This window comes from Aythya ferina (assembly GCF_964211825.1).
Source record: "Aythya ferina genome assembly, chromosome: Z".
Taxonomy (NCBI): domain Eukaryota; kingdom Metazoa; phylum Chordata; class Aves; order Anseriformes; family Anatidae; genus Aythya; species Aythya ferina.
The window spans coordinates 24,432,491-24,458,624 of NC_140299.1; the positions used below are offsets into that span (position 1 = coordinate 24,432,491).

At 38.7% G+C, this 26,134-nt stretch overlaps 1 protein-coding gene across 2 annotated transcripts in view; it reads right to left on the reverse strand.

Annotated features, from left to right (window-relative positions):
• Window positions 1-26,134, reverse strand: part of JMY (junction mediating and regulatory protein, p53 cofactor) — a 75,380-nt gene that overhangs the window by 25,781 nt on the left and 23,465 nt on the right. For both annotated transcript variants that reach the window (XM_084503229.1, XM_084503228.1), the window contains exons 3-5: window positions 15,402-15,552; window positions 13,170-13,339; window positions 3,347-3,512 (exon numbers count right to left, since the gene is read on the reverse strand). In XM_084503229.1, coding sequence (XP_084359355.1) covers window positions 3,347-3,512; window positions 13,170-13,339; window positions 15,402-15,552 — 487 coding nt within the window. The remainder of the gene's footprint in view (window positions 1-3,346; window positions 3,513-13,169; window positions 13,340-15,401; window positions 15,553-26,134) is intronic.

The following is a 26,134-nucleotide window of genomic DNA, read 5'->3' on the forward strand; positions in this document are numbered from 1 at the left end:
TGAGTTTCTAAAATGGCTGTCATTTTAACTCTAAGTTTGGTAAGTAGTTAAACTTTTAATGGCTCAAACACTTTCAATAAAACAATGAGAATGACTCCTCTTTAGATAAGATCCACATTACTTCTAACTGTTAATAACTTCCGATTGAAACAGTAAGCCATTATCACTTGCTCTGCTGATGGCAATGCATCCACCTCAAATCCATCTTACAAAGATGTTTGTATGGACAGAACAACACTCTTTAGAATTTTAACTTAGTAAATTCACATTTTCTGAATGTTAGTGCAGGTATTTGATTAATGACAGTAAAAGCCTACTATTGCCATTTAAAATACAGCAATGTATTTTTATTCACAGAATCACAGAATCACAGAATTTCCTAGGTTGGAAGAGACCTCAAGGTCATCGAGTCCAACCTCCAACCTAACGCTAACAGCCCTCCACTAAACCATATCCCTAAGCTCTACATCTAAACGTCTTTTGAAGACTTCCAGGGATGGTGACTCCACCACTTCCCTGGGCAGCCTGTTCCAGTGCCTCACAACCCTTTCAGTGAAGAAGTTCTTCCTAACATCTAACCTAAAACTCCCCTGGCTCAACTTAAACCCATTCCCCCTCGTCCTGTCACCAGGCACGTGGGAGAACAGACCAACCCCCACCTCGCTACAGCCTCCCTTGAGGTACCTAAAAAGAGCGATAAGGTCACCCCTGAGCCTCCTCTTCTCCAGGCTGAACAAGCCCAGCTCCCTCAGCCGCTCCTCGTAGGACTTGTTCTCCAGGCCCCTCACCAGCTTCGTCGCCCTTCTCTGCACCCGCTCAAGCACCTCGATGTCCTTCTTGTAGCGAGGGGCCCAAAACTGAACACAGTACTCGAGGTGCGGCCTCACCAGAGCTGAGTACAGGGGGACGATCACCTCCCTAGCCCTGCTGGTCACGCTGTTCCTAATACAAGCCAGGATGCCGTTGGCCTTCTTGGCCACCTGAGCACACTGCTGGCTCATATTCAGCCGACTATCCACCATCACTCCCAGGTCCTTCTCTGCCTGGCAGCTTTCCAACCATTCCTCTCCCAGTCTGTAGCTCTGCTTGGGGTTATTGCGCCCCAGGTGCAGGACCCGGCACTTGGCCTTGTTGAACTTCATGCAGTTGACCTCAGCCCATCGGTGCAGCCTATCCAGATCCTCCTGCAGAGCTTTCCTACCCTCAAGCAGATCGACACACGCACCTAACTTGGTGTCATCTGCAAACTTACTGAGGGTGCACTCAATGCCCTCGTCCAGATCATCGATGAAGATATTAAAGAGGACCGGCCCCAGCACCGAGCCCTGGGGGACGCCACTAGTGACCAGCCTCCAACTGGACTTGGCTCCATTCACCACGACTCTTTGGGCCCGGCTATCCAGCCAGTTTCTAACCCAACAAAGCGTGCGCCAGTCCAAGCCAAGAGCAGCCAGTGCAAGCCAAGAGCAGCCAGTAAATTCAATATTCAATATTTTTCAGACTCAGTGTGCTGAATTCACAAAAGGAAGTGTTTTTCTCCCAGCTTTCAACCTCCAGATTCAATCTGGCAGAGAAATCAAATCATGCTCTCAAAAAATTCTCAGTTGAGACTTCATCTATAGTACTGCCAGTGTCCTGTAAATCAGAACAGAACCCAAAACCCTCCAATACATCTGCACAGAGTCCATATAGTCACTGAAGAAAGAATAGCAACACACTCTAGACGTCACTAAGACACATGCATTTCAAATCACACAGATGTGCCCAATTTAAAGGCTTTTTTTTTTACTGACTGTAAGTACGCTTTAAAAAGAAAGCATAACTGAAGATGCCACAGACCATACTTTTCTGCTTTAACCTACTGAAGTTGCACATACAAGAAGACCACTACATCACTGAGAAGCTCTCATTCAGATGAGGTATAGCATAGTTTGGAAAAGGTGTAGCTCGTTTACTGTCACAATTTTCACACAATTTATTTTTCTATTCCTCTTGCCCAAGTAAAGTCCGAAGAGGTAACTTCATCATTTGAACAAAATTTCAATACATTTAGAAACCGCATTTTCCATTTTCTGATATGCCTGAGAGTTATTAAAAACAATAATTCCTATTAACGCAGACAGCTCTCATTAAATATATATGTATTAGATTTCTTTATTAAAGAATACTTTATAATTTTAAAACAGCAAAGGAAGCCAAAACAGTGAACTATTTTGCTGCCATCCAGGAATGAGAGGGCTATTTGTTTCGTTGACTTGGGGCTTTGTTTTATTTCAGGTCAGGCTGTGGAGCTGAGCATTTTTTTTTAGATTTCTGAAGAAAACATTAGTGACAACTTGTAATGACCAATTATGTCTTTACAGCAGCTTTAATGTCTGAAGGCTCTGAGTTTTTACTGTCACTACACCAAAGAGAAAGGATTTTGATACACATCTCTTCTCAGCCTCCTGTTCAAGAGGTTTCCTTCAGTACAATCACTACTGATTTCCCAAGTACAAACAACTATCTATAAAGCACTAACTAGCATTCCACAGAGGCATGTGGTCAAAGCTCCCTTATTTCTTTCAAGTCAGAATTTTCAATCCTGATCTTCCACAGGAGCAGTTAATATTGTTGGCACCACAAGCTTGAGAGAAGGATTCCTTTCACAACAGTGATAGGTGTATTTTTTCTTTCTCCAGAGGCAAGTCAAAAATACAACCTACCTTCATATCTCTATTCTCAAGTGACTTTTCTATCCCTAGAGAATTTGTTCCACAAGCCCTATTCGCTAAATAAAACAGAATTTAATGTGAATGAAGATGTTAAGCACAAAAAGGTCCAAAGACAGAACTGGATTCAAAAACGCTGTACAACTTGCCTATACAATTTCAGTAGTTTGTATGTATAAGATATAGAATAGGTTTTGGAAACATGGTATTTGCACCACTGCTCTAAATGAGTACGATGGCAATACAACAAGCTTTAAAGTTTAGCTGAAGAATTCTGATTTACAGGAATATACTTTGGAAGCTAATCACTCTGAAGAAAAAAGTATTGCCAATGCAGATTTCCATGAGACAATTCCAGTAATTAAGACATATCTTCCTCCCTGAATTTAGTCTTCCAAACCTTACATAGTACCTTATATACTTATTTCCAAACACAGACAATGACAACCATACCAAAACTTCTGTATCTGTATGTATTCATCTTATGAACAAGTGTAAATGATAACAGTATGTTAGAAAATCCAGCTCAATGTGGTAGAGAAACTGTTCTCATTTCATTCCCACAGGTTTTACTAGATTCTTAGGAAGAGAATTATCTTCTACAGAAGAAGTGTTAATTAAAATGCATAAAGCACCTGACATCAGTCTTCTGATGCTTTCAAGTTGTGCTGTCAGCAGTAGCTCTTCATATTTTAGGATCTCAAACTGCACTTCATATAATTGAAGCTGTAGATCATAATAATCGGCTTCTAACTGGTCCAAATGGGCTATGGCTTCTGTACCACCCTTCAGACTTTGCATCTAAATGGAAAGAGAAAAAAACACAGTTACAGGATAAGAAGAATACATCACTGACTTTATGAGTACAGCTAGATACAGTCTGGTACACTAAATATAACATGTTAAAATTAAACACATCAAGAGGAGAAGATAGGTTTTGATCAGGCATACATTTTTAGCCATAATACTTGACATTTTTTCCATATGTTAAGATATTGGCTTACTCCTTGTGATTGCTGAAGTGCTAAGTCACATATTGAGTAGTGTGACATATCCCTACAAGTCATTTACTCTACCATATGATTTTCTAATGAGATAATGAAATTACTATTATCTTCAAAAAGTGTAAAAGTTGGTTTGCTAACAGCATCTAATAAAATAAAGTTAAAATTGTCAGTAAAACTGAAGAAGGGAGAGAAATGAAAGGTGGTGGAAACTGGGAAAATTACATGTACTGATCCTCTTGTAATAACAACTTAACTGAGGAGTTTCTTTAAAAGTTAAAAAAAAAAAAAGTCTAAGAGGGTAAATTGGTGCTTTGTCATATTTTATTCTCCTGCATTGCACAGTTAACCTTCTTGAGTAAAGGCATAACAAAGCGGAAAAGCAGAATATTTAATAAGCCGCAGTCCTTTATATGATTTTTCCTATTTTTTCCTCAAAAAAATCTCTTAACCTTTATCTAGTACAGCAGCTTGGAAGGAAAAAGACCCAGAAAGCTTAAGTTCTATCTCATCAGAATGTATAGAATTTTATAGCAGCACCGTTTCTGCAGTCTTTCATAGGATAAAAAAAATGTAGACTTAAACATTTTGATGTATTTTAGCACTTGTCTCATATTTCTGACCCAAGAAAGATACACAAGGAACAACCTAAGTGAGCTCAAATCATTCTCCTTTCCACCTACAGCAAGCATGCATTCAACAAAACAAGATTTAACCACTCATCAGCTGGCAAATCAGATCATATTCAAGAAACAGTGACATGCAAGTGGATCTTACGAGCTCAATGTGGAGGGAAATCCAAGACATGCAGCTCTATAATCTATGGTTTCTTCAAAGACTAAGACTGTAATTAATAGCCACAAATGGGTCTCCTAGGATTTATTTATCAGGCATTTTTAGAAATAATTATACTAAACCAGGAAGATACCTGTACTGAATCAAACCAAGAATTGGTCTTATTCAATACTCTTTTTTGGACAAAGGTTACAACAGCAAATATGCAGGAGGATGAAATGCAGTAAGCAGTGCAGTGACACTTCTATAAAATGCTTCTCCAGCCTCCTGCACAGCTTCCAGCTCAATACCAAAGATGACTTTTATATTAAGTACACTTTTATATTAAGTACACTGACTGCATTTTACTTCATGACTTTATCCTACCCCTTTTTTAAAAGCATGCAAGCTTTTAGCATCTGCATCATTGTTCACTGATACATATTTCACAGCTTTATTAAACACGAAGGAGCAGTTCCCTTAATTATATTCTGTTCCAGATGAGATTAACAGATGGAAGGACTGTGAATAGCTTCTTGAAATTTCTGCTTTTGAAATTCCTTCTACTACATTATTTACTGAATGCATTTTTGATATATTAGCTATCAGCCTGAAAGGCTCATTAAGTCTTTAAGTGATTATCATAAATCTTACAGTCAATAATGCATCGTTCATGTCTATCAGTCCAGTGACACCAAAACGTCTTGCTATGGCAGTCTGTTACTCTACATCCATACCAAGCTACTATCTGTGATGAAAACAGTAAGTGACATGATGCTGGCAAGTTTTCAGGGCAAAAGAACAGATCCTCTTGAACCTTCCAGTTTTTCCTTACTAGAGGAATAGTGTTAATTTGCCAGAGAGATTCCTGTGTTTTGGCATTTTAAAATTATTTTTTCATTCTGAATATGTATATATATATATATATACACACACACACATATATGTATGTATTAATATATATACTATATATAATAGTATATTTATATATAAATATAATATTATATTCATAATATTTACATATTATATTATATTATATTATATTATATATTAATTTAACAAATTAATGCTATGTTCTGCTGATTTTACCCTGCTGGGCAGCTAAATTCCACCATAACTGCTCTCTTACTGCCCCTGCTCAAAAGAAGAAGGGGGAGAAGAAAGTACAATGGAAAGAAAAAAGGCTCATGGGTTGAGATAAGAATAATTTAATTAAAGGGAAAAGAAGGGGAAGGTGGGGGGGAAACAAGCAAAGGTCACGCAGAAGCACAAAGCAAAGAAAAAAAGTGTTCCCTACTTCCCACCAATGAGCAAGATGTTTGGCCATGTCCCAGGAAGTGGAGCCTCAATACATAGGGGCTGTCTAGGAGTACAGGTGTCTTCATAATGAGAGCCCCTCCCTCCTCTTTTTCCCCCTCCCCAGCTTTCCTTGCTAGGAAATAGTGTGACACCACATGGTATGGGATATCCCTTTGATCAGCTTAGGTCACTTGTCCTGGCTGTGTCACCTCCCCACAGCTTGCCCACCCTCAAGCTGCTGGGGGAGTTTGGAGGGAGCCTTGGTGTGATACCAGTGCTCTTCTAGCTACAAGTGCAGAGCACAGCACTGTATGAGCTGCTGCAGGTAAAGTTAACTCCATCCCAGCCAGACCCAGTATAGATGTCATTAAAATTTCTGTCACAACTTAGAACTCTTGGGCTTTGTCAGTGAACTGTAAAATTCACACAAACGTGTGTGTGTGTATATATATAATACATATAGTATGTATATATATACAAATAATATGTATATCATATATATTAATATATGTATATACATATATATGTACATGTGTGTATACACACACACGTTTGGGTGAATTTTACAGTTCACTGACAAACATATATATTCTTTAATAAAAGATGTTTACAAATTTAAATCCACAGATTTTGCAGAAAGACAGTCAGTTTATGTCTCTGTACAGTCTTCAAAAGTGTCAGCTAATTAAGTTATAGCAGCTCAAAATTTCTTTCAGCTGCACCAGTGTCTGCACCATAAAAGACCTTTCTCCAACCAAATCTTAGCCCTGCAAGCACACACTACAGATGCTGCCAACTACCAGATCTATTTTAGGAACATAACATCACTATAATTCAGTTTTGAGATGCAACAGCAATGGAAAAAGAATATTGTCATATGGATGTCATACAATCTAGCTATACAACTGCCTCATGAAAAAGAAAAATTAGGACCTTTAATTTCAGCCATTTGTGTTGTAAGTTCATGAGATAGCACATCTAGATAATAAACCAGCATCACCACTTCTAGGAAAATTTGAGCATTGTTGTATAATTTAAGAGTGTTTGACTCTTTATGTTATCTAATCTGTTCTAGTAATTTGCTGCATCCTTGCTAGGAAAGAAACACGTAAAAAAGTTGCAGGCTGATCAACATAGCGAAAAAAATACCAGGAATTTTAAAGTGAGAATGCAATTACAGGAAAGAAACATTTTACAGTTGGATGAAGAACTAGAACTGAGGAGATATGAGATCAATTTCCTGATATACCTAAACTTCCTGCATTCACTCAATTTAATCTCTCTGGCCCTAATATAAGTTAGTGTTTAAGGTCTTTGTTGTCTCACTCATACTAAGTGAAGGAACCCAGCTTTCCTACTAGTTCTACGACAGAAAAACAGCATCTGTAAACCACCCCACAGGTAATAAAGATATAATGGATTAAAACAGAAAACCTCTTACAAGAACTGTAGCACACATACTAAGAGAACAGACAAAATTAATTAAAAAATAGACAAACAGAATATAGCACAGAGGGTCATCAAATCCAGCTTTCTACCATCATGGAATGCTTTCAGACAAATATAAAAGTAACTGCTTTCTTAGAGTAAGTTCTCAAAGTAATTTCCATGTTGTAGCTGTAGTTCTTAATCTGCTTTTGGAGAAAAACAACAACAAACAAACAAACCATAAAAAGCTCCCACCAAAGCCTCTGTTTGTAACTCCTACTGGAAATCTGTTCCAGTTACTCCTTCCTCTACTACCCTACTAGAAATATTCTTCTGTATTTAAATATTTGCTTGTTAATTCAGTTAATACCACTTGTTTTTACACCAGTACTGAGCAGTTATTTTATTGCCACCATCAACTGGAACATTAGAAGTGAATAAAGCAAAATCATTTAATATGTTATTAAAAGTGAATCAGATGTGTTTAAATAAAAATTCAAAGATTTCCCAATTTTAGTTTTTTTACTTAGCCTTTCCAAAAATCTATCACAGAAAGAAAAATGGCTGAGAAAAGGTACAAAGAAACATACCACAGCGAAACGGTTCTCTGAAAAAAAAAAAAAACATTTTGTTGCATCTTTACTAAATTGCTCTTTATTTCTAACAACAACAACAGATTAATTTTCCAGGAATAGCTAGTCATGCTCTCTTGAATAAAATCCCCAATAAAATTCCTATTTTTGCCAATACATCCAAGGTGGGCAAAATGACAGACGTGAAATCCAAGACATGCTTAAATATTCAAAGTCATTGGAAGCAGATGTATCTTTGATTCAGGCTTAACGTATAGGAAAAAGAATTTTTAGAATTACCAAACTATGAAAAAAAATTAAAGAACCCAAGCAATACTTTGCTGAAATTAATTTTTATGAAAATATCTCTAAATGTTTACTATATAAATTAAATTGTTTTGAAGTGAACATTTAGAACTCAACTGTACACCTCTAAAGGGGAAAAAAAAGACTAGTTACTAATTCCTATATGTGCAGGAAGGTCCTTGTTGGAGTTTAAGTGTCCAGTCACTTCCATTTGTCCAAACTATTTCACATACTTAGAGGATTACCAAGGATTTTCACTGTGATCTAGTGATTCTGTTTACTGTCATGAGGACAGGGCTTGGGAACAAGCCCACAAAAACAGACTCTGTTCTGCCTCAAAATGAAAGTTTTCATCATTCCCCTCAAACAAAATTCAGAAAAGCATATGCAATTTGGAGTGCTACCAATCAGGAAATAAAATAGCTCAATATGTAAGCAGTGTAGAGATATTCTTTTGACTTTTTTCATAGAATCATAAAATCATCTAGGTCAGAAAAGACCTCCAAGATCATATAGGCCAACCTTTAACCTAGCCCTGCCAAGTTCACTATTAAACCACGCTACTAAGTTCTATATCTACATGTTTTCTGAAGACCTCCAGGGATGGTGACTCAATCACTTCCCTGGGCAGCTTGTTCCAATACTTCACAACTTTTTCAGTAAATGTCTCTAATATCCAGTCTAAACCTCCTCTCACAAGTTAAGGCCATTTCCTCTTGTATTATCACTTGGTGCTTGGGAGAAGAGACCAATTCCCACCTCATTATAGCCTCCTTTAAGGTACAAAAATACTGATAACCATAAAGCTAACCATTCAGACTTCACAGATGTTGTTCAAATCCCAAGTATTTATGCATGCAAAGTTAGAGCTCATAGGCTGTTCCTCCTACTGTAGCAAACTGCCTAAAGCCCTCACTCTATACTTTCAATTACACTCCTTCTACATATGTAAGTGTGTTAGTGATTTATGAGAATCTCCATTTCTCTCAGATAAGTCAAAATATTAAAATAGGCATTTTATTAAAATGTGGATGACACTAAAGTCATTTCAAAGGCACTATAATTGACATGGTCAGCTTCTTTAAGCAGCTTTTGATGTGTGACTAGAGTAGTCGTCAGTCTATGAACGAAAAAAAAAAAGCAAAAGCTTTCCTTTAAAAAAAAAATACTGTCACAGTGAGAAATAAATTAAGTGACGTATTAAAAAGAGGACTTTATTCTTAGTTCAACTGCCAACTTTAGCTGTTTTATATTGTTTTATCCAATAAATAATATACATGAGGGTGCAAAAGGATCAAGTAGCAGGAGACCAGCTATTCTTCTCTAATAACCACATGGTAATTCCAAGTAAATAACTTCATAATCAACATAATCCTTTAAAGAAACTTTTCACATGACTTCCTAGCAGGGTTTATTTTATTTCACAACTACATACTCCCTTCAAACCAAATGACTGAGGGGGTTCTTCACAGAGAGGGTGGTTGCACACTGGAACAGGCTCCCCAGGGAAGTGGTCACTGCACCGAGCCTGTCTGAATTTAAGAAGAGATTGGACTGTGCACTTAGGCACATGGTCTGAACTTTTGGGTAGACCTGTGCGGTGTCAAGAGTTGGACTTGATGATCCTTAAGGGTCCCTTCCAACTCAGGATATTCTATGATTCTATGACTGTGTCTTCCTGAGTTGTACACACCTGGGACAGCTGGTTGGCAGATCAAATATCAGCTGTACAGGCTGAAGGAGTTGGGGCTGTTCAGCCTGGAGAAGAGAAGGCTCTGGAGAGACCTCGTTGCGGTCTTCCAGCACCTAAAGGGGGCCTACAGAAAAGCTGGGGAGGGACTCTGTCAGGGATTGCAGTGATAGGGCAAGGGGCAATTGGCTTTAAACTAAGAGAGGGTAGGTTTAAATTAGATACTAAGAAGTTCTTCACTCAGAGGGTACGGAGGCACTGGAACAGGCTGCCCAGAGAAGCTGAGGATGTCCCATCACTGTGTTCAAGGCCAGCTTGGATGGGCCTTTGGGCATCCTGATCCAGTGGGTAACATCCCTGACCATGGCAGGGGGGCTGAAGAGGGTGATCTTTAAGGTCCCTTCCAACCCAAACCATTCACTAGTTCTACATACCTACAAGACTCAGAGGGCTGGTAGCGTAGTGGTTTGGCATCCCAGGCTTTGGGAAATTTCAGTCCCTAATCTTCATAATGCTACAGACCCCTGCTGACCTAAGATCATGGTAGAGGAACAGCTGGTGCTAGGTCTCTGTAGGCCTGTCGACATGCAGGGACTACATAATACCCAATAAGGCTCACCAAGTTTTATTCCAAGAGATAAATTGACACAAAAGACAGAAGTGTATTGCTGCAAGTGTAGTAAATGTAACAGTGGTTATCTCTATTAAAGAAACAAGCACAAAGTGGAGCAGTTACAGAAAAGGTTATCGGGTCAATAAACTGAATATAGAGCCTCTCCTGTCTTGCTTTTTTCTAGCAAAACCAAGGTTGAGCAGGCATAGCACAGCTTCCTATAACTAAATTAGAGATTATAAATGCCAGTGAAGAAGAAGAGGTATTTAAACTGAAGACCAACACTTGCAGAATAATAAAGGGCTGTAAAGGTCAGAAGTATTTCCAGAAGCTGTTCGTGCTTTTGGCACTGCCATGGCTATGTGCGTATCATTTCTACTATGTCAGTTGGCTAATTTAGAATTGACCCCAGTGCTTTCATTCTGTTTCCGCTATGTTAGTCTCTAGGATTATCCGTCTCTTTCAGTATGTCATTTCAATCATATAACAAAAATCTCCCAACTTTGTCACCAACAAACTCCACCTTTGTTGTGACATCACTAAAAACCAGAAAGAACTACACTACGTGTACTACACTAACAAACCTTCTGAATGCCAATCTAACAGTACTCCTCCAACACAGCTGCTGTTATCTGCAGCTTACACAGGCTTTACTAAGTCTGTAGTATTCATGCTTATTTCCATCATCTCCAAATAAGAGTTTTGCACAGTAGTTGGAAAACTGTATTGAAACCAAAATCAAAAGATACTGTTCCTCCACAGGCAACTATTCATTAAAGTCTTTTAAAAGTATTATACATAGAGAAAACCATTTTATTACTTCTCAGGTGAGAAAAAGGCAGATGATCCACCTATAAAGATAATGTGGAAAACATAGCAACTTTCTAGGTACTTAAGCATGGACACATTTTAGGAGACAAAAAAGTGCTTGATTTACATACTAAATGAAAACTACAGAAACAATAACATTTTTCAGAAACAAGGATGTATTTTTCATCCCTCTTAAAAATCAATCAGCAAGATGATTTTAGACTGGGAGAACATGGAATTATTAAGTATAAGAAAAGCATGTATAGTATTTTCCATTCATCTCCCTTTCCTACTCAGTAGGAACAAAGTTGTGTAACCAAACGCATCAGAAACACACTTCTCAAGCTTAAAGAAAAAAAAAACTAATAATCTTTTTATTTATTTTTCAATGCCATCTCTTCCAAAACAAGCAGCTAACATATCACCAGCTAACATTTATGATAAGACTGCATCCTGCCACCTATAATATGAGGTTCCCTGTCACGTTGTCACATCCAAATTTGCACAGTTAGGGCTATTACATTCTCAAAGCACAAAAAAGACATTTCAGAACAGAAGCTGATCTTCGTATCGCCCCATCAGCTTGTTTTGATCCAGAACTCTCAATAGCTTGTAATCCTGAAGCACCATGCTGACTCACACCCATCAGATGTTTCTCATCTCTCATTCCCAAAAGGCCCTCAACCTCTCACTTCAGAGACCTCCATCACACCACTACATTGTAACATAACTTGTTTTTCTATCCAACCCAAAATGCTTTTCCACATTGAAACCATAATTCACTCACCAAACCGAATCTCTGTTATCAAAAATTTACAAGGACTACACTGGGAGAAAAATAAAACGTGCTAATGGAAAGACAGTGCACACCTAGCCTAAACATGTGAATATATTAAATATAGCATTTCCAGCTGTCAGTGCTAAACTCTCTCATCAACTCAGCCTGATAAACTCAGGTTTTCTAAAAATTCTTGGCTTCCTAAATAAAACTCAAAGTTGTCTTCTTTACACAGTTATTTTTCATGCTGTGGGTCTTTCATTTAATCTCTCTTCCTTGCACATCAAGTTGTCTGTCTTCTACAGAAACTCATACAATAGGTACGTAGTCTATTAGGCCCGCAAACCTACCAATCTATACTGTGTTAAAGTCCTGAGTTCTCTGCATAACCTTTTTAAGGCAAAGCCACCAGGTTAGTGAAATTTTGCTGGCCAACGTGAATCTGAAAGTGCTCTAAAAATGTGATTCCATGGTTAAAATGTACATTAACGTAAGTATGACAGCCAAGCTCTTAACATTTAGCATCCATAAGACAGTGAATTTTAGAAGAGGATTGGTAGTACCTTTCCTTTGAGGAGGTGTAATAAAATCCAATACACGTGGTTTTATTTATTTTTTTTCCTGCTAAGGCATTTAAGCACAATTTTAATGCATGCACTCTTTCCTTGAGTGCTCTAGATACCACCATCCCCTCTGGAAGACTGCTTTAACAAATAGATTAAGTAGAGACAAAGAAAGTGCTGTAGAACAGGCTAGTCATCCATGTAATTACTAATGTGCAGACTTCTTCCATCTGGACTGTCAGAAATTACTCCAAAAAGGTGTTCATGTCTCTGAGAGATAAAGTGTGGAGATTACATAGCAGCATATTTCTGTTCCTATCCCTCTCTCTTTCTTCTATTCATTTCAGTGGACTGCTGTAAACATTAACAGTAGAAGCCATCTTCCTGATTGACTAAACAGGAAAAGGTGAAAGGAAAATATAAATGGTGGGTTTTGTACCTACCACCTACACCAACATTGCAACTCCATTTGCCTAACATGGTAAGATGCTGGGAATGTTAAAATAGTGACTTTTATTATAAAAGACTGAAAAATAATGACTTTCAAGTGCATTAACACTCTTTACAGTTCTTTTTTCCTCTTCATGTTTAATTTTTCAATCTATTGTTATGAAAAATTACCTCTTCTTTCAATGCATGTTTCTTCTGCTCCAAACAGATTTCTTTAGCACGCATCAACTGCAGAGTCTCCTTAGAAACTGCATACTGAAGCTTTTCCATACGTTCCACTGCTGCTGCCCATGCTGCCTTACCAAATTTTTTCTGGTCTGCTCGCATTCGATCGTACACAGCTACAGAAGGGGAGAAAAAGTAGAAAGCTTATCAGTTTTGTCTTCAAATCTCTAGTAATTTTACTGTAGAGACCATGCATACATTTGTACCAAAAAACATACAGAGTTCTCTTAGCAGAATAGCTATTTTACAGAGTACTAACATTCATATCCAATACATAATTACTCTTAGGATCTATGCAATTAGCTATTTGTTGATAATTTCATCACTGTAATTCCAGTTTTTGTTATTCACAGAGGAACTATTCTAAATACATAATGCCTGAACATCTGAACAACAAGTTTAAATTCTTGAGTTAGTAAAAACACTGTTTAATATTACCATGTGGTCTTAAATTACATCCTGAATTTCCCCTGCTTCAGAAAGCCTCTATCATCACATACTGGTCTCCAGTTCCCTTGATAAATTCTACATTTCAGTAGTAAGTTTAACAGAAATTAGCAGTGAAACAAGGATTAGAATTTAAAACCAAAATTTCATCTTCAAGTCAATTACAATTCTGCAAGAATGAATTTAAATAACAAAATTAAAAAATCAAAATGCAAGTTATTTGACAGTTAAATTAACTAGCAAAGTACAATCTGCCTTTGATTTAGACTCCCTCTTTTTGAGCCCCAGACAACACCTGAGCTAATATACATGAGATTTTCACCATTTTTAATATACAGATCACATGATACTGTACTTGCAAAAGCCTTGCAACTCAACCAAAAGGGTAGCATTTGGTCCCTAGACGTTAAAAGATATTACATGCTGTCAGTAGGTAATAAATACTTATTTGTAGTCATGTGTTTTTTCCTGTCATGTATTATTACTTTGGTATATAAGACCTCCCTGAAATAAGGAGGAGGCCAAAAAAAAAACACACAAAAAAAAGCAAAACAGGAAAAACAACCTGCACACCAAAGTTCTACAGTTGCCAATATTTTCCAGACTTTTTGTTTCCCAGTGTTCTCTCATAATCCTTACAGCTGTATATAAAAATATTATGTAGAAAAAAACTAAAGTAACTATAAAGATACATTCTTTATTAACTAATGGGGTATTTTATTTGGCACATTTATCACATTAGAAAAGGAACTAAATACATTTAGAATTTGCTCTAATTAAATTCCAACATGCTTGAACTGGTTTAGTCACTTTTTCCAAGTAAGGTGGAGTTTCACGTTATCCTTAACCTGGGTTGTCACTGAGAGGAATTGTTTTGCAGTGACTGCTTCTCTTGAGGCAGATCTAGCTGTCATGCAGGGAGATGACAGGAAACCTACCCATCAAAAAAGATTTTCTCCCAGGGATACAGCTCATTCATCTGGTTGTACAATCACTATCACTAAGGCAAAGAAAGAGACGGGAACCATCAGTCAGGCATGGAAAAGAGTGGGACAAACCATGCAAGTGGTAGCCCACAGTCAAACTAAAATAGGTAACGTGAAACCACACCCTGAGGTTTGTTTGCCCTAATTAACCCATTTAGGTTAAAATGGTACAAGGATAACAATACAGATGTCTATGTAAGTCATACAACCTTGTTTAACTGCACCAACTCGTTTAGTAAAACTTCTGCAAAGGTTGTATCCATGAAGATTTCCAAGCAGAGCAGTTTTCACTGAGAGTTAAACTGAGATGTTACTCAGTATTTAGAACTATGAAAAAATTGAAGGCTGGGGAGACAGGAAAAAAGAAATGAACTGAAAAGTAATAAACACTTACTACTGTGGTCTGCCATAACCAGTACAGAAAACAGAATTCGTCAGGGACTCCGTGCTCCCTAAACCTTTTCCAAATGTACAGTGAAACTAATAAAATCACGCTGAGAAGATGCTTGTGAAACTTTATTAAATAATTTCCGTTCTGCCTGCTCCTGATGATGTTCTGAAAAGGCTTATTTGTGAAAGATATGAATAGACATAAAGGAAAAAACAAATGGGAATGATGACTGCATTTTTCTTACAGAAGACTGATCAAAAAAAGTAAGTCACACAATGCAATACAGAGCATGACAAGCATTAAAATAAAAATCTTTATAGTTTATTTAAGTATATGATAGAAGAAAATAACTACCTTTCTGTGCTTTAGCTGTTATTTCGAAGTATTTAACTGTAAGATCTTGAATAGAAAGCACAGCCATGTGGGCTTTTCTCTGCCAATCAGCATCTTCTTTTTGCAGACTCTCAATTCTTCTGGGGCCTAGGTAATCATTCGCTATTGAGATCTGAAAATAAATCAGACCATAATTAACAACATGATTAAATCGTTGCTATTTTGCAAACAGCGATCAGTTTCAGTGTGGCTAAGAAAATACTTTAAAGAAAGAGAAAAAGGAGAGTAAACCAACAGCAGATCACCATGTGTCCTACTCAACAGAAAAAAGTGTTTTTGTTGAAAAAGTACATTTGTGGTTTCGTTACTATTTTTACTGGAAGCACAACAAACTCAAATATAAATCTGATTTACCAGTATCTTTTTGTTAAATTTCATATCTTCAGACAAAAAGCATGCTTTATGCAGGCTTTCTTCCAGCCTGGGATATTCTGGTCTGAAATAAACAAAATCTCTTCGGTCAGAATTAAGTTGGAAACAGGGAACGTGCTGGGGCACTGGGAAGTTATCATCGGTTTTACACAGAATCACGGAGTCGTTGAGGTTGAAAGGGACCTCTGGAGAGTCAGGGTCTGGGAATTCAAATACTTTTTCATTCCTAAGACCAAAGCAATCTGGTAGCTATGAGAAGCCAGTAAAAGATCTGGAGTTTGTCTGTTTGTTTTTTTAAATTCATGAAATTTATAGCTTTCTCTCCCAAACTGATTTTTTACTCATCTTTAGAAGTTGAAGTTATCTGTAGTCCCACTGCAGAAAACAGACTGTATTTCTAAGTAATTAAATATTTAAGCTTGATCCTGAAATACCAAAACATCGTGATTTTGATTATTTTTATATTTTTATAGTTGAATATTTGAATTTTCAATTACTACTTCATATTCACATACTTGAATATTTCATTTATATCAGTCAAGACAAAAAAACTAAGCCAGAAGTACTCATAATCTTCTGTGTAACCAGATATTTTCACCTGAAGCTCTAATGACTCAAATATTCATCTCAATTTCACAAGGCTTCACTCTGGTCTCAAAAAAAAAACATTCCACTCTACAGGTTTACTTCAATATTCAAGATCTACTTCTACATATGCATTTAACCCATCTCTTAGAAAGATGATTTTTAAAAGTAAAAATATAGGAGGTATATTCTATGTAATTATTCATTTACTGAAAAATGTTTAAAGTAGTTTAATACAATACTTTAATCTATTTCATACTTCTACTTCCAAAGCCATTAAAAAAGACACAGGCAAAATAAAAATGTGAACGAATCTTAAGTGAATATTAATCTTACTAGATAGGTTGTAACATGTAATTCAATGAAGCACACGTGTCACAGTTTCCACAGGTAATGCTTATGAGTGAACAGACAAGAATTTCTAAATGAAGTCAAACTGTAAGTAGACATCAGTGAATGATGACTGGTAAGTTAATGCTTTCCATTTACACGGAACTATGAAGAAAGCTCCTTTGAGAGGCAGAATAAAAACAATATAGTTAAAAGTCTTCCTTCTTTTCTCCTAGACAAAAATGAGGTATTCTGATATAGAAACTGACGTGGGATCACTGAGTAATGTGAGTAACATTCTTGTTAGCCATCACTTCTATGAGGATAAGAAGCCTCAAAGTAGCATTTCTTCACACTTCTTCATCTAGTTTTGCCTGCCAAAACATTATTCACACACAACACAAGCTAGAGATTTAGCATGACACAATACAAGCGTGCCTCTGTTCCAAAGAGCCAGTATTTAGAAGTATCAAAGGGAAGCACCTTTTCAGCCCCACTTGGAAGTACTGCATTCATGTCTGGGGCCCGCAGCACAAGAAGGATGTGGACCTGTTAGAGTGGGTCCAGAGAAGGGCCACAAAGATGATCAGAGGGCTGAAAAAGGGTTGGGTAGCAGGGGTGAGGCTGGGGTGGCCTCTGTGAGCAGAGCCAGCTCCAGATAGCTCCAAAAGGGACCTGCTGCTGGCCAGAGCTGAGCCAGGGAACAGTGCTGGTTGGGTCTCTGGGAGAGCAGATTGAAGAGAGGAAAAAATACTGCTGTGTTACAGCAGCCTGGAGAGAGATAGTAGTGAGCTGCAACCCTGCAGCCCCCAGGTGAGTGCAGCAGGAGGGCAGGAGGTGCTGCAGGCAGGCAGCAGCAGTTCCCCTGCGGGCTGTGCAGGGAGAGGCCCCTGGTGGAGCAGGCTGTCCCCCTGCAGCCCATGGGTCCCACATGGAGCAGATCTCCACGCTGCAGCCCCCCCATGGGTGGAGGAGCCCCCGGTGGAGCAGGTGGATGTGGCCTGGAGGAGGCTGCGGCCCATGGAGAGCCCCTGCAGGAGCAGGGGCAGAGGGTGACCGTGAAGGAGTGGTGAAAGCAAAGTGTCAGGGACTGACTGCAGCCCCTTTTCCCCGTTCCCCTACATCATTTCAGAGGGAGGAGGTAGACAAGGGTGAACAGGGGGAAGGTGGTTGTTGTTTGCTTTTAGTTTCTCACTGTTCTAGTCTGTTAGTAGTAGGCAATAGACTTATTTAATCTCCCTATGTCCATGACAATTTTTGAGTGATCTCCCCGTTCTTATCTCAGACCCTGAGCCCTTTCCGTTTTATTTTCTCTCCCTTTCCCTTTGAGGAGGGAAAGTGAGAGAGTGGCTGTGGTACAGTTCAGCTGCCCAGCTGGGTAAAACCACCACACAAAAGGCAGACGGCCATGGTTCTATAAAGCTTTAGAAACTGGGGAAACACAATAAGATTGAGTTGTAAACATTTATGAGGATTGTTCAAGGTGGTACAGATGCTCATAAGAAACTTTCCCTTTATGCATCTGTTCATACACATATTCTCATTTAAAAGATACCAAGAAGCATTCTCCAGAAATGACTACTGTTGCAAAGCAGATCCCCAAGAAGCTGCCTGAACAGGAACAGACCAACCTCACACCTTGCGGCTACTGCAATAGTAGCGCACTAAATAAAAGGTTCAATGGAGACCTGGAAAGAAACATAGGACAGATGCATTTCACTTATGGGCCTTAACTACCTGATTTTATGCTTAACATCTGTAGCTACACAGTTTGTCAATTAGCAAGACATTCAGAATAGAATAGATGAGGAGATGAGGATTCTTCCTTAAGTGTAGTACAAACAGATGACCAAGGCATGTCCAGTGTACACGATGTGCAAGGGGAATACACAGGCATTTTGACCTCTCCATGACATAGCTTCAGTAAGGCAGCAGAACCATTGCTCTCCTACATGCACACAATGTTAACTTACTGGCTCCAAAGCCGTCACAGAATGGCTGAGCCTGGAAGGAACCTCTTGAGGCCATCTGTCCAATCCCCCTGCTCAAACAGGGGCACCCAGAGCAGGGTGCCCAGGATCACATTCAGGTGTTGGTTTTTTTTTGTTTTTTTTTTTTTTTGTTTTTTTTTTTGTATTACCTCCAAGGAAGGAGACTCCACAGCCTCTCTGTGCAACCTGTACCCATGTTCAGTCACCCACACAGTAAAGATGTGCTTCCTGGTGCTCAGAGAGAACCTCCTGTGTTCCTGCTTGTGTAAACTGCCTCTCGTCCTGGCACTGGGCAACACTGAAAAGAGACTGGCTCTGTCCTCTTTGCTCTCTCCCTTCAGGTATTTATGGACATTGGTGATGTCCCCCTAAGCCTCCTTCCTCTTCTTCAGTATGAAGAGTCCCAGCGCTCTCAGCCTCACCTCACAGGAGAGACACTCCACTCCTTTCACCAGCTTCATGGTCCTTCACTGGACTCTTTCCAGTATGTCCACTTCTCTTGTGCTGGCGGGACCAAAATTAACACTACTCCACGTGCAGCCTCACCACTGCTGAGTACAGGGGAAGGATCACCTCCCTCAACCTGCTCACAATACTTTGCTTAATGCAGCCCAGGATACCACTAGCCTTCCTGGCAGCAAGGACACCTTGCTGGCTCAGTTCAGCTTGGTGCCACCAGGAAGCCGAGGTCCTTTTCTACGGAGCTGCCCTCCAGCTGGGTGATCCACAGCATGTCCTGGTGCCTGAGGTTGTTCCTCTCCTTGCTGAACTAAGGAAATTATGGAGGTGGGGGCATTTCTAAGGGAATGGCCATTCAATAGATGGAGACAGAATCTAGGTACCAGTGGGAAACAGTCTTTGACAAGTAAAAAACCATAACTGCTTCCTTAAGAAACGTGGCTAGGTAGGACATAAGGATAACCCTTATACTACTAACTGAAAAGCTTGTTCCCTTCACAGCCAACAAGTAGCCTATAATAATGGGAAAATAAGCTGGACCATTTGACCATAAGGAAACACTAAGTTTAGTCTTTGCTACTGTTGTTTAGGATATCCACAACTGGAGACCTGAGTACACAGAAGCAATTGAAGTTTAAAGTGACAAATTCAGAATGTGAAACTACAAGAATAAGGGACAGAGCCTTGCGAATCAAGAGCTACAAATGCTCACGAGAGGATATATATACAAGTAAGTGTTAAATTGTAATATACCATTTAAGATACATAATTAAATTATATTCATGTATAAGATATATTAACTGTAATTATTTAGAGTTGTATGTTATCTTAGGAAACAGAAAGTCCATGGAAAAAGCTAGTAAAAAGCTAGTTATTTAATTAAGGAAAGATGACAGTTGTCATAGAGAAAGAAGTTGGGGAGAAGAGAGATAGAAGGTGTCTATGGAGGTTGCGACTCATGAAGAACACATGGCAGTTTGCCTACCCACCTACAATACCTTCATGAAAGAGGAAGACGGAAGAAACAACGCTCTCAAATCTGTAGGTGACAGTTTAAAGAGGAAAAGGGAAACACACATGGATCACTGAACAGCAATTTGAATAGGCCCATCTTTTTGAAGGCTTTGTTTTCTATGTTCTTTTCAGAATTAATCCCTTTTAATAAATGCATTTGTGACGGTAATAAATGTCATTAAGAAATTAAAGGAAGATCCTATGTGCTACTGCATTCCATTACTGTTTGCAATGCATGTGTAATATATTTTGGCTTCAATTTTGCTCACTGCACACCTCTATGATGCCAGCATCCTTTGTTTTTATAGGACATAAAAAAGCATGGGTCAGAAACAGAAACACAGGTCATAAACAGAAACAGCAGACAGCAGCTCAGAAGGGCTCTGGGGGTACTGGCTGACAGGCCATGACCAGCAGCACACCCAGGCAGCCAGGAGGACAAACTGCATTTTGGGGTGCATTGAGCACAGCACAGCCAGCCACACACAGTGATTCTCCTGCTATGTTTAGTGTTGGTGCAGCCTCACGTTGAGCACTGTGTACAGTTCTGGGCTCCACACCACAATAAAAAAGGATGTTAAGTTACCTGAAAGCATCCAGAAGAGGGCAATGAAGCTGGTAACAGGGCTGGAAGGCCTGTCCTGTGAGGAGAGGCTGAGGACACCTGGGCTGTCCTGTCTGGAGCTGAGGAGGCAGAGAGGCAGCCTCACTGCTCTCTGCAGCTTCCTGAGGAGGGGACGTGCAGAGGAGATGCTGGCCTCTGCTCCTGGCCGTTGACAACAGGACACAAGGGGACAGCACAAAGCTGTGCTGGGGAGGTTCAGACTGGACATGAGGAAAAGTTCCTTTACTGTGAGGGTGGTCAAACACAGAGAGACTTCATAGAGAGGTGGCTGATGCCCTGTGCCTATCAGTGTTCAAGAGACATTTGGGAAATGCCCTCACTAATATACCTTAACTTTTGGTTACACCTAAGGTGGTTCTGTTATATTTTGTGTTATCAAAATGACTACTGCCCATGATAGATATGACTAAAAGAAGATGCTGAAGAATTAAAATGGACATCAAGAAAGAAAAACTAAAAAAGTGTCATCATCTAATTGATACTTCTTGCAAACCTATGCATCTGCTTCAGTAAAAAATATGTTAGTTAAGAATTCAGAATTTTTATATAGTTGAAGTTTATCTAACATAAAGAACAAACTCACTTTTTGTTCTGAAGTTCCTCAATTGGACTTGAAGTTCTAAAATAAGTGTGGTCTATGAGAAAATAAATCTCATCTCACAACCAGATCACAGTCAAATCATGGAACCATGGAATCATTTAGGTTGGAAAAAACCACTTCAACATCATCAAGCCCAACCATCTGCCTAACTACCAAGTCCACCACTAACCCATGGCCCTAAGCACCACATCCACACTTCTCTTAAATATCTCCAGGAACGGGGACTTCACCACTTCCCTGGAGAGTCCATTCCAACTCCATGAAGAAATCCTTTGCTATTCAATCTACACCTCCCCTGCTGCAACTTGGGGTCATTTCCTCAAATCCTAAGTTTACTTTCTATCAACTGTTTTCTCAGAAAGCACATTCCAGCTATTACTTCCTAAAAAAAAAACTGTGTTCACTTTGAGAAGAATCCAAGTCTAATTGTAAAATTGGCTAAGACACTTTTTTCTTAAGATGAGATTTGCTTTAGAAGGCTTTCAAATTTTTGCATGTTTGAAATTAAAAAAAAAAATTATTTACAGCTTTCACACAAGTGGTTGTCAGAAAGCACACAAGAAAGGAAGAAACAGCAACACATTATCATAAACATTTATTTCCAGTTGGTATCACTTCAGATTAACAGATCGTAAAAACACATTCCTACACTGCATGGATATGTATCAGAAAGACAATTAATTAGTTCTTCAGAGGAAACAAACTGAAATGAGGTCCCCAGCCTACTCTGTGAGAAAGAGAGAAGAAATAGGAGAGGCAAAACTTTTCTAACAGAAACAATCATGTTTCTCCAAATAATTTCAGAGATATTGCTCTTATGTCACATTTTTATCCCTGTTTTAAACAGGGCAAAGTAAGTTTACTGCAAGAAGATAGGAAAAACAGGCCTGCAACTGTAAGACTTTGTTAAGTTTTATGCAGTATACATCTCCCAAGAAATATTCCTCAAGGCTCTTGAGTATTTTTAATTTCTGACTCAAGATAACTGGGACAATAAAGGACAAGACTGACAGAAAACAGACTTAGCCCACGTCACATTACCGCTTAGGTAGGAACCTGTCCTATCTCTCCAGCTCCCTTTATTATCTTCCTAGATATAACTGGGAGAAAAGGAAGAAAAAAGAACCCACAAGATTTAACAACAGTAGGTCATTATATTATAGGAATGAAAAAAGTAAGTTGAGAGGGAACTACATATGGCAGAGGCAATATACAAAGAGGAAAACAACTTCATACATAAAGGTATGTTTCAGTTCAACCCCTTAGCTGCCTCTCTTTGACACAGTCCAGCAGGCAAAAAAAAAAAAAAAAAAAACACAAAAACTAAGCACAGCATTCCAGATATATAGCAAGAAAAAGCATGCATTTCAGCTTCATCACACATTCAGGGACTCTTAAAGCTCATCTTACAGGTTTTAATTTAATTATGCTCCCAGCTAGTAACATGAACCCAATGCTATTTCCCAATAGATGTTCTAATGCTGTATGTACAGTCCTAAATACATGCAGTGAAAGCACTCAGCTTTAAAATGGGCTTTGCAGTTCTACTGGTTTTATCTAACAAATACTGAGATTAATTTTATTGTTAATACATCCAAACCAGCTCAGATTAGAGGGTTTGAATCCTAAACGTATCTGAAGCCTGTGGCTACCATTAAAAACTCCAAGGGTTTGATTACCTGCATCGATATATACGAGAATGACAGAAATAGTTTAATTAAGGTATTAGCAGTAAAAGCAGTAACAAACTAAAGAGCAAATAAGATGTTAGCATATACAGAAAGAATACAAAACAAGAATGTCATTGTACTGCAAACTACACTGGTGAATGTTTTTTTCCAGAACTACGGAGAACAATGAGAAATTAAAAAGTATTCAGAAGAGAAAAATATAGAAGATCAGAGTTATGACAAGAGTAAAGAGGAATGACTGGGATTATTCAATTGCTTTTCTTTGTTTATCTCCAGACACATAACAGTGTATGTAAGTACTAAAGTTAAATTACAGTTAAAAGATTTTAATTAGTAATTCACAGGATTAAGGCTAATTCTTGTACCCTGAGTTTTGGCTTCCCATTTATCCATGCATAGGTGATACAACCTTTACTAACTTTTCAACTTCACTGATTGAATTCCAGGTTAAAAGAAGTTCACCTACAAAAGGTTAATTTAAGAAAGAAAGAAAAATACTTGTTACATGAACACATCACTTAAGAAAGTGAGCTCAAATGATAAATTAAGTGGGTTTGGCTGTTTCAGGAAGCTATAGAATCCTTTTGTGAATGAAAACTTTGCATATGCAACAGACAAAATGTTAAGCACATGTACACATTCATGAATTCTTGATATGTAGTTTGTATATACAGATTACTGAACAAAAGGAAAATGAGAACCCTTAAGAATTAGACAAGAAATCTGAATAACTCCATATAAATACCCAAGAATAGGAACGCTACAAATAACTGTAGTAACTGCAAATAAAGCCCTAATAGGTCCAGCATAAAGCCAGCAAAAATTGTGAAAGGTTAGAAAAGCCTGTGTTATTTTTTTGGTTTGTTTGTTTTTTCCAAAATACTACTGAAAAAAGTACTAGATTTTAATCCATTTACAGATTTAGGAAAAATTGGACTTGCAAAATTCACAATCATTGAGTTTTTCTGTCTTTGAAGAACTGCTTAAGCTCCCTTTCTTGCCTTCCACAGTCCACTTTTAAGTCTCTTCCTTCTTTCTTATTCCTTCCATCTCTATCATGGCTGAAGAAAAAAAAAAAATCACATCTCCTGTTTATATCCTCTTTTACAAGAGTAAAAGAGTCACAGGAGCCACAAGCCAAGAGTCACCCCTGGAGTGACACAAGTTAGTATTTTCTTCATGATTAAAATCCTTTTGTATTTTGATCAAGAAGTGTTTTGAATGCACACTTCTGTTTACCATCTTCCTTCACCCTTTCCCCAAATACGCTACTCTGTGGTCAGATTCAAGGCTTTTTCATATTAAAAAAAAAAAAAAAGTAAAAGAAATCATAGAATCATAGAACATCCTGTGTTGGAAGGGACCCACAAGGAACAGAGTCTAATGCCTACAATATTTATACAATACTTGGACAACTATCATTATATCCTTTCCCACAGCATTCATGATTTATAGATCTAATTCTTATCTTAAGTTCATTACTTTTTTTTTTTTTTTTTTGCTGTTCAAAGCATGCAATCTGATTCATTTACTCTCCTTGCACTGAGGCTGTTCACAGGAAATACCTTTACCATTCTCACTGCCATCCTGCAACTATCCTAATTCTACAGCATCTTAGTGGGAGGAAGGAACAAAAACTGCAGTGCTCACAATGCAAGTATATGCAGACACATTCACAACTACATAGAATCACGGAATGGATTGGGTTGGAAGTAACCTTAAAGACCATCTCATTCCAAACCCCTGCCATGGGTGGGGGCATCTCCAACCAGACAAGGTTGCCCAAAGCTACATCCAGTCTGGCCTTGGACACTCACAGAGATGGGGAATCCACAGCTTCCCTGGGCAACCTGTGCCAGCACATCACCACCCTCTGAGCAAAGAATTTCTTCCTAACAGAAATGATTCTTCCTAATTCTTTCTTTTAGTGTAAGGCCATCCCCCCTTGTCCTATCCCTACACTCTCTGACAAAGAGTCCCTCCCCAGCTTTCCTTTAGGTACTGGAAGGCCACTCCTTACCAACCGAGTGGTCCTTCCATCAAATCTGTGTCTCTCCAATTTAGGGACTAGGATATCATGGGAGACAGTGTCAGATGCTTTGCACAAGTCCAGGTAGATGATGTCAGTTGCTCTTCTCCTGTCCACCAATGCTGTAACCCTGCCATAGAAGGCCACCAGACTTGTCAGGCTCCGTCTGCCCTTAGTGAAATCACATCAGAATCCTGGATTGCGTGTGCCCTGCTGTGCTGTCCCTCCACGGGTTATCAGGGTGTTTGAAGTCCCCCATGAGAACCAGGGCTTGTGAATGTGAGGCTGCTGCTACCTGTCTATAGAGGGCCTCATCTGCTTGGTCTTCCTGGTCAGGTGGCCTGCAGCAGACCCCCACTACAACAACCCCTGTCCCTATCCTCCCTGTAATGCTGACCCACAAGCTGTCAGCTCCTCACCCATCCCCAGGCAGAGCTCCACACACTTCAGCCTCTCACTGACATAGAGGGTGATACCCCTCCCTGTCTCCATGCAATGCTCTTTTTTCTTCCCCCTCTAATAATTAAAAAAATCATTTTTTTTTAAGAATGCTTAAGGCAAGCCATTTTCAGAGAACTGCCTGATATAATTGTCATACTTTTTCATCAGGAGTTACAGCTCAGTGCATACAAATAAGCATGGATGTTGTCATCTCCTTTCTGTTCATTTCACCCTTCATTACTTTTCATCCATTAACAACTTCATCTGTCATTTTGTTATCCAATCCTGTCTTTTGTAAGGCAACACTCTCCAGAAGATTGGCATCCAAACAAACAGAATTTTCTAAGAGTCTTATTGGTCACTTTTACAGCTGAATATCCAAGCAGTTTTAAATTTCATTCACTCACAGATTTAAGTGATCAGATACTTGTTATGATTTGTAGTCAGCAACCTTACAAAAAGAGTTCAGGCTCCTCACTGCTCAGTTTACCAGCCTGCCTTCCATCAGATTGCCTGTTTAGAGAAGTATTTTTCTGAAAGCCCATAAACCCCTAAT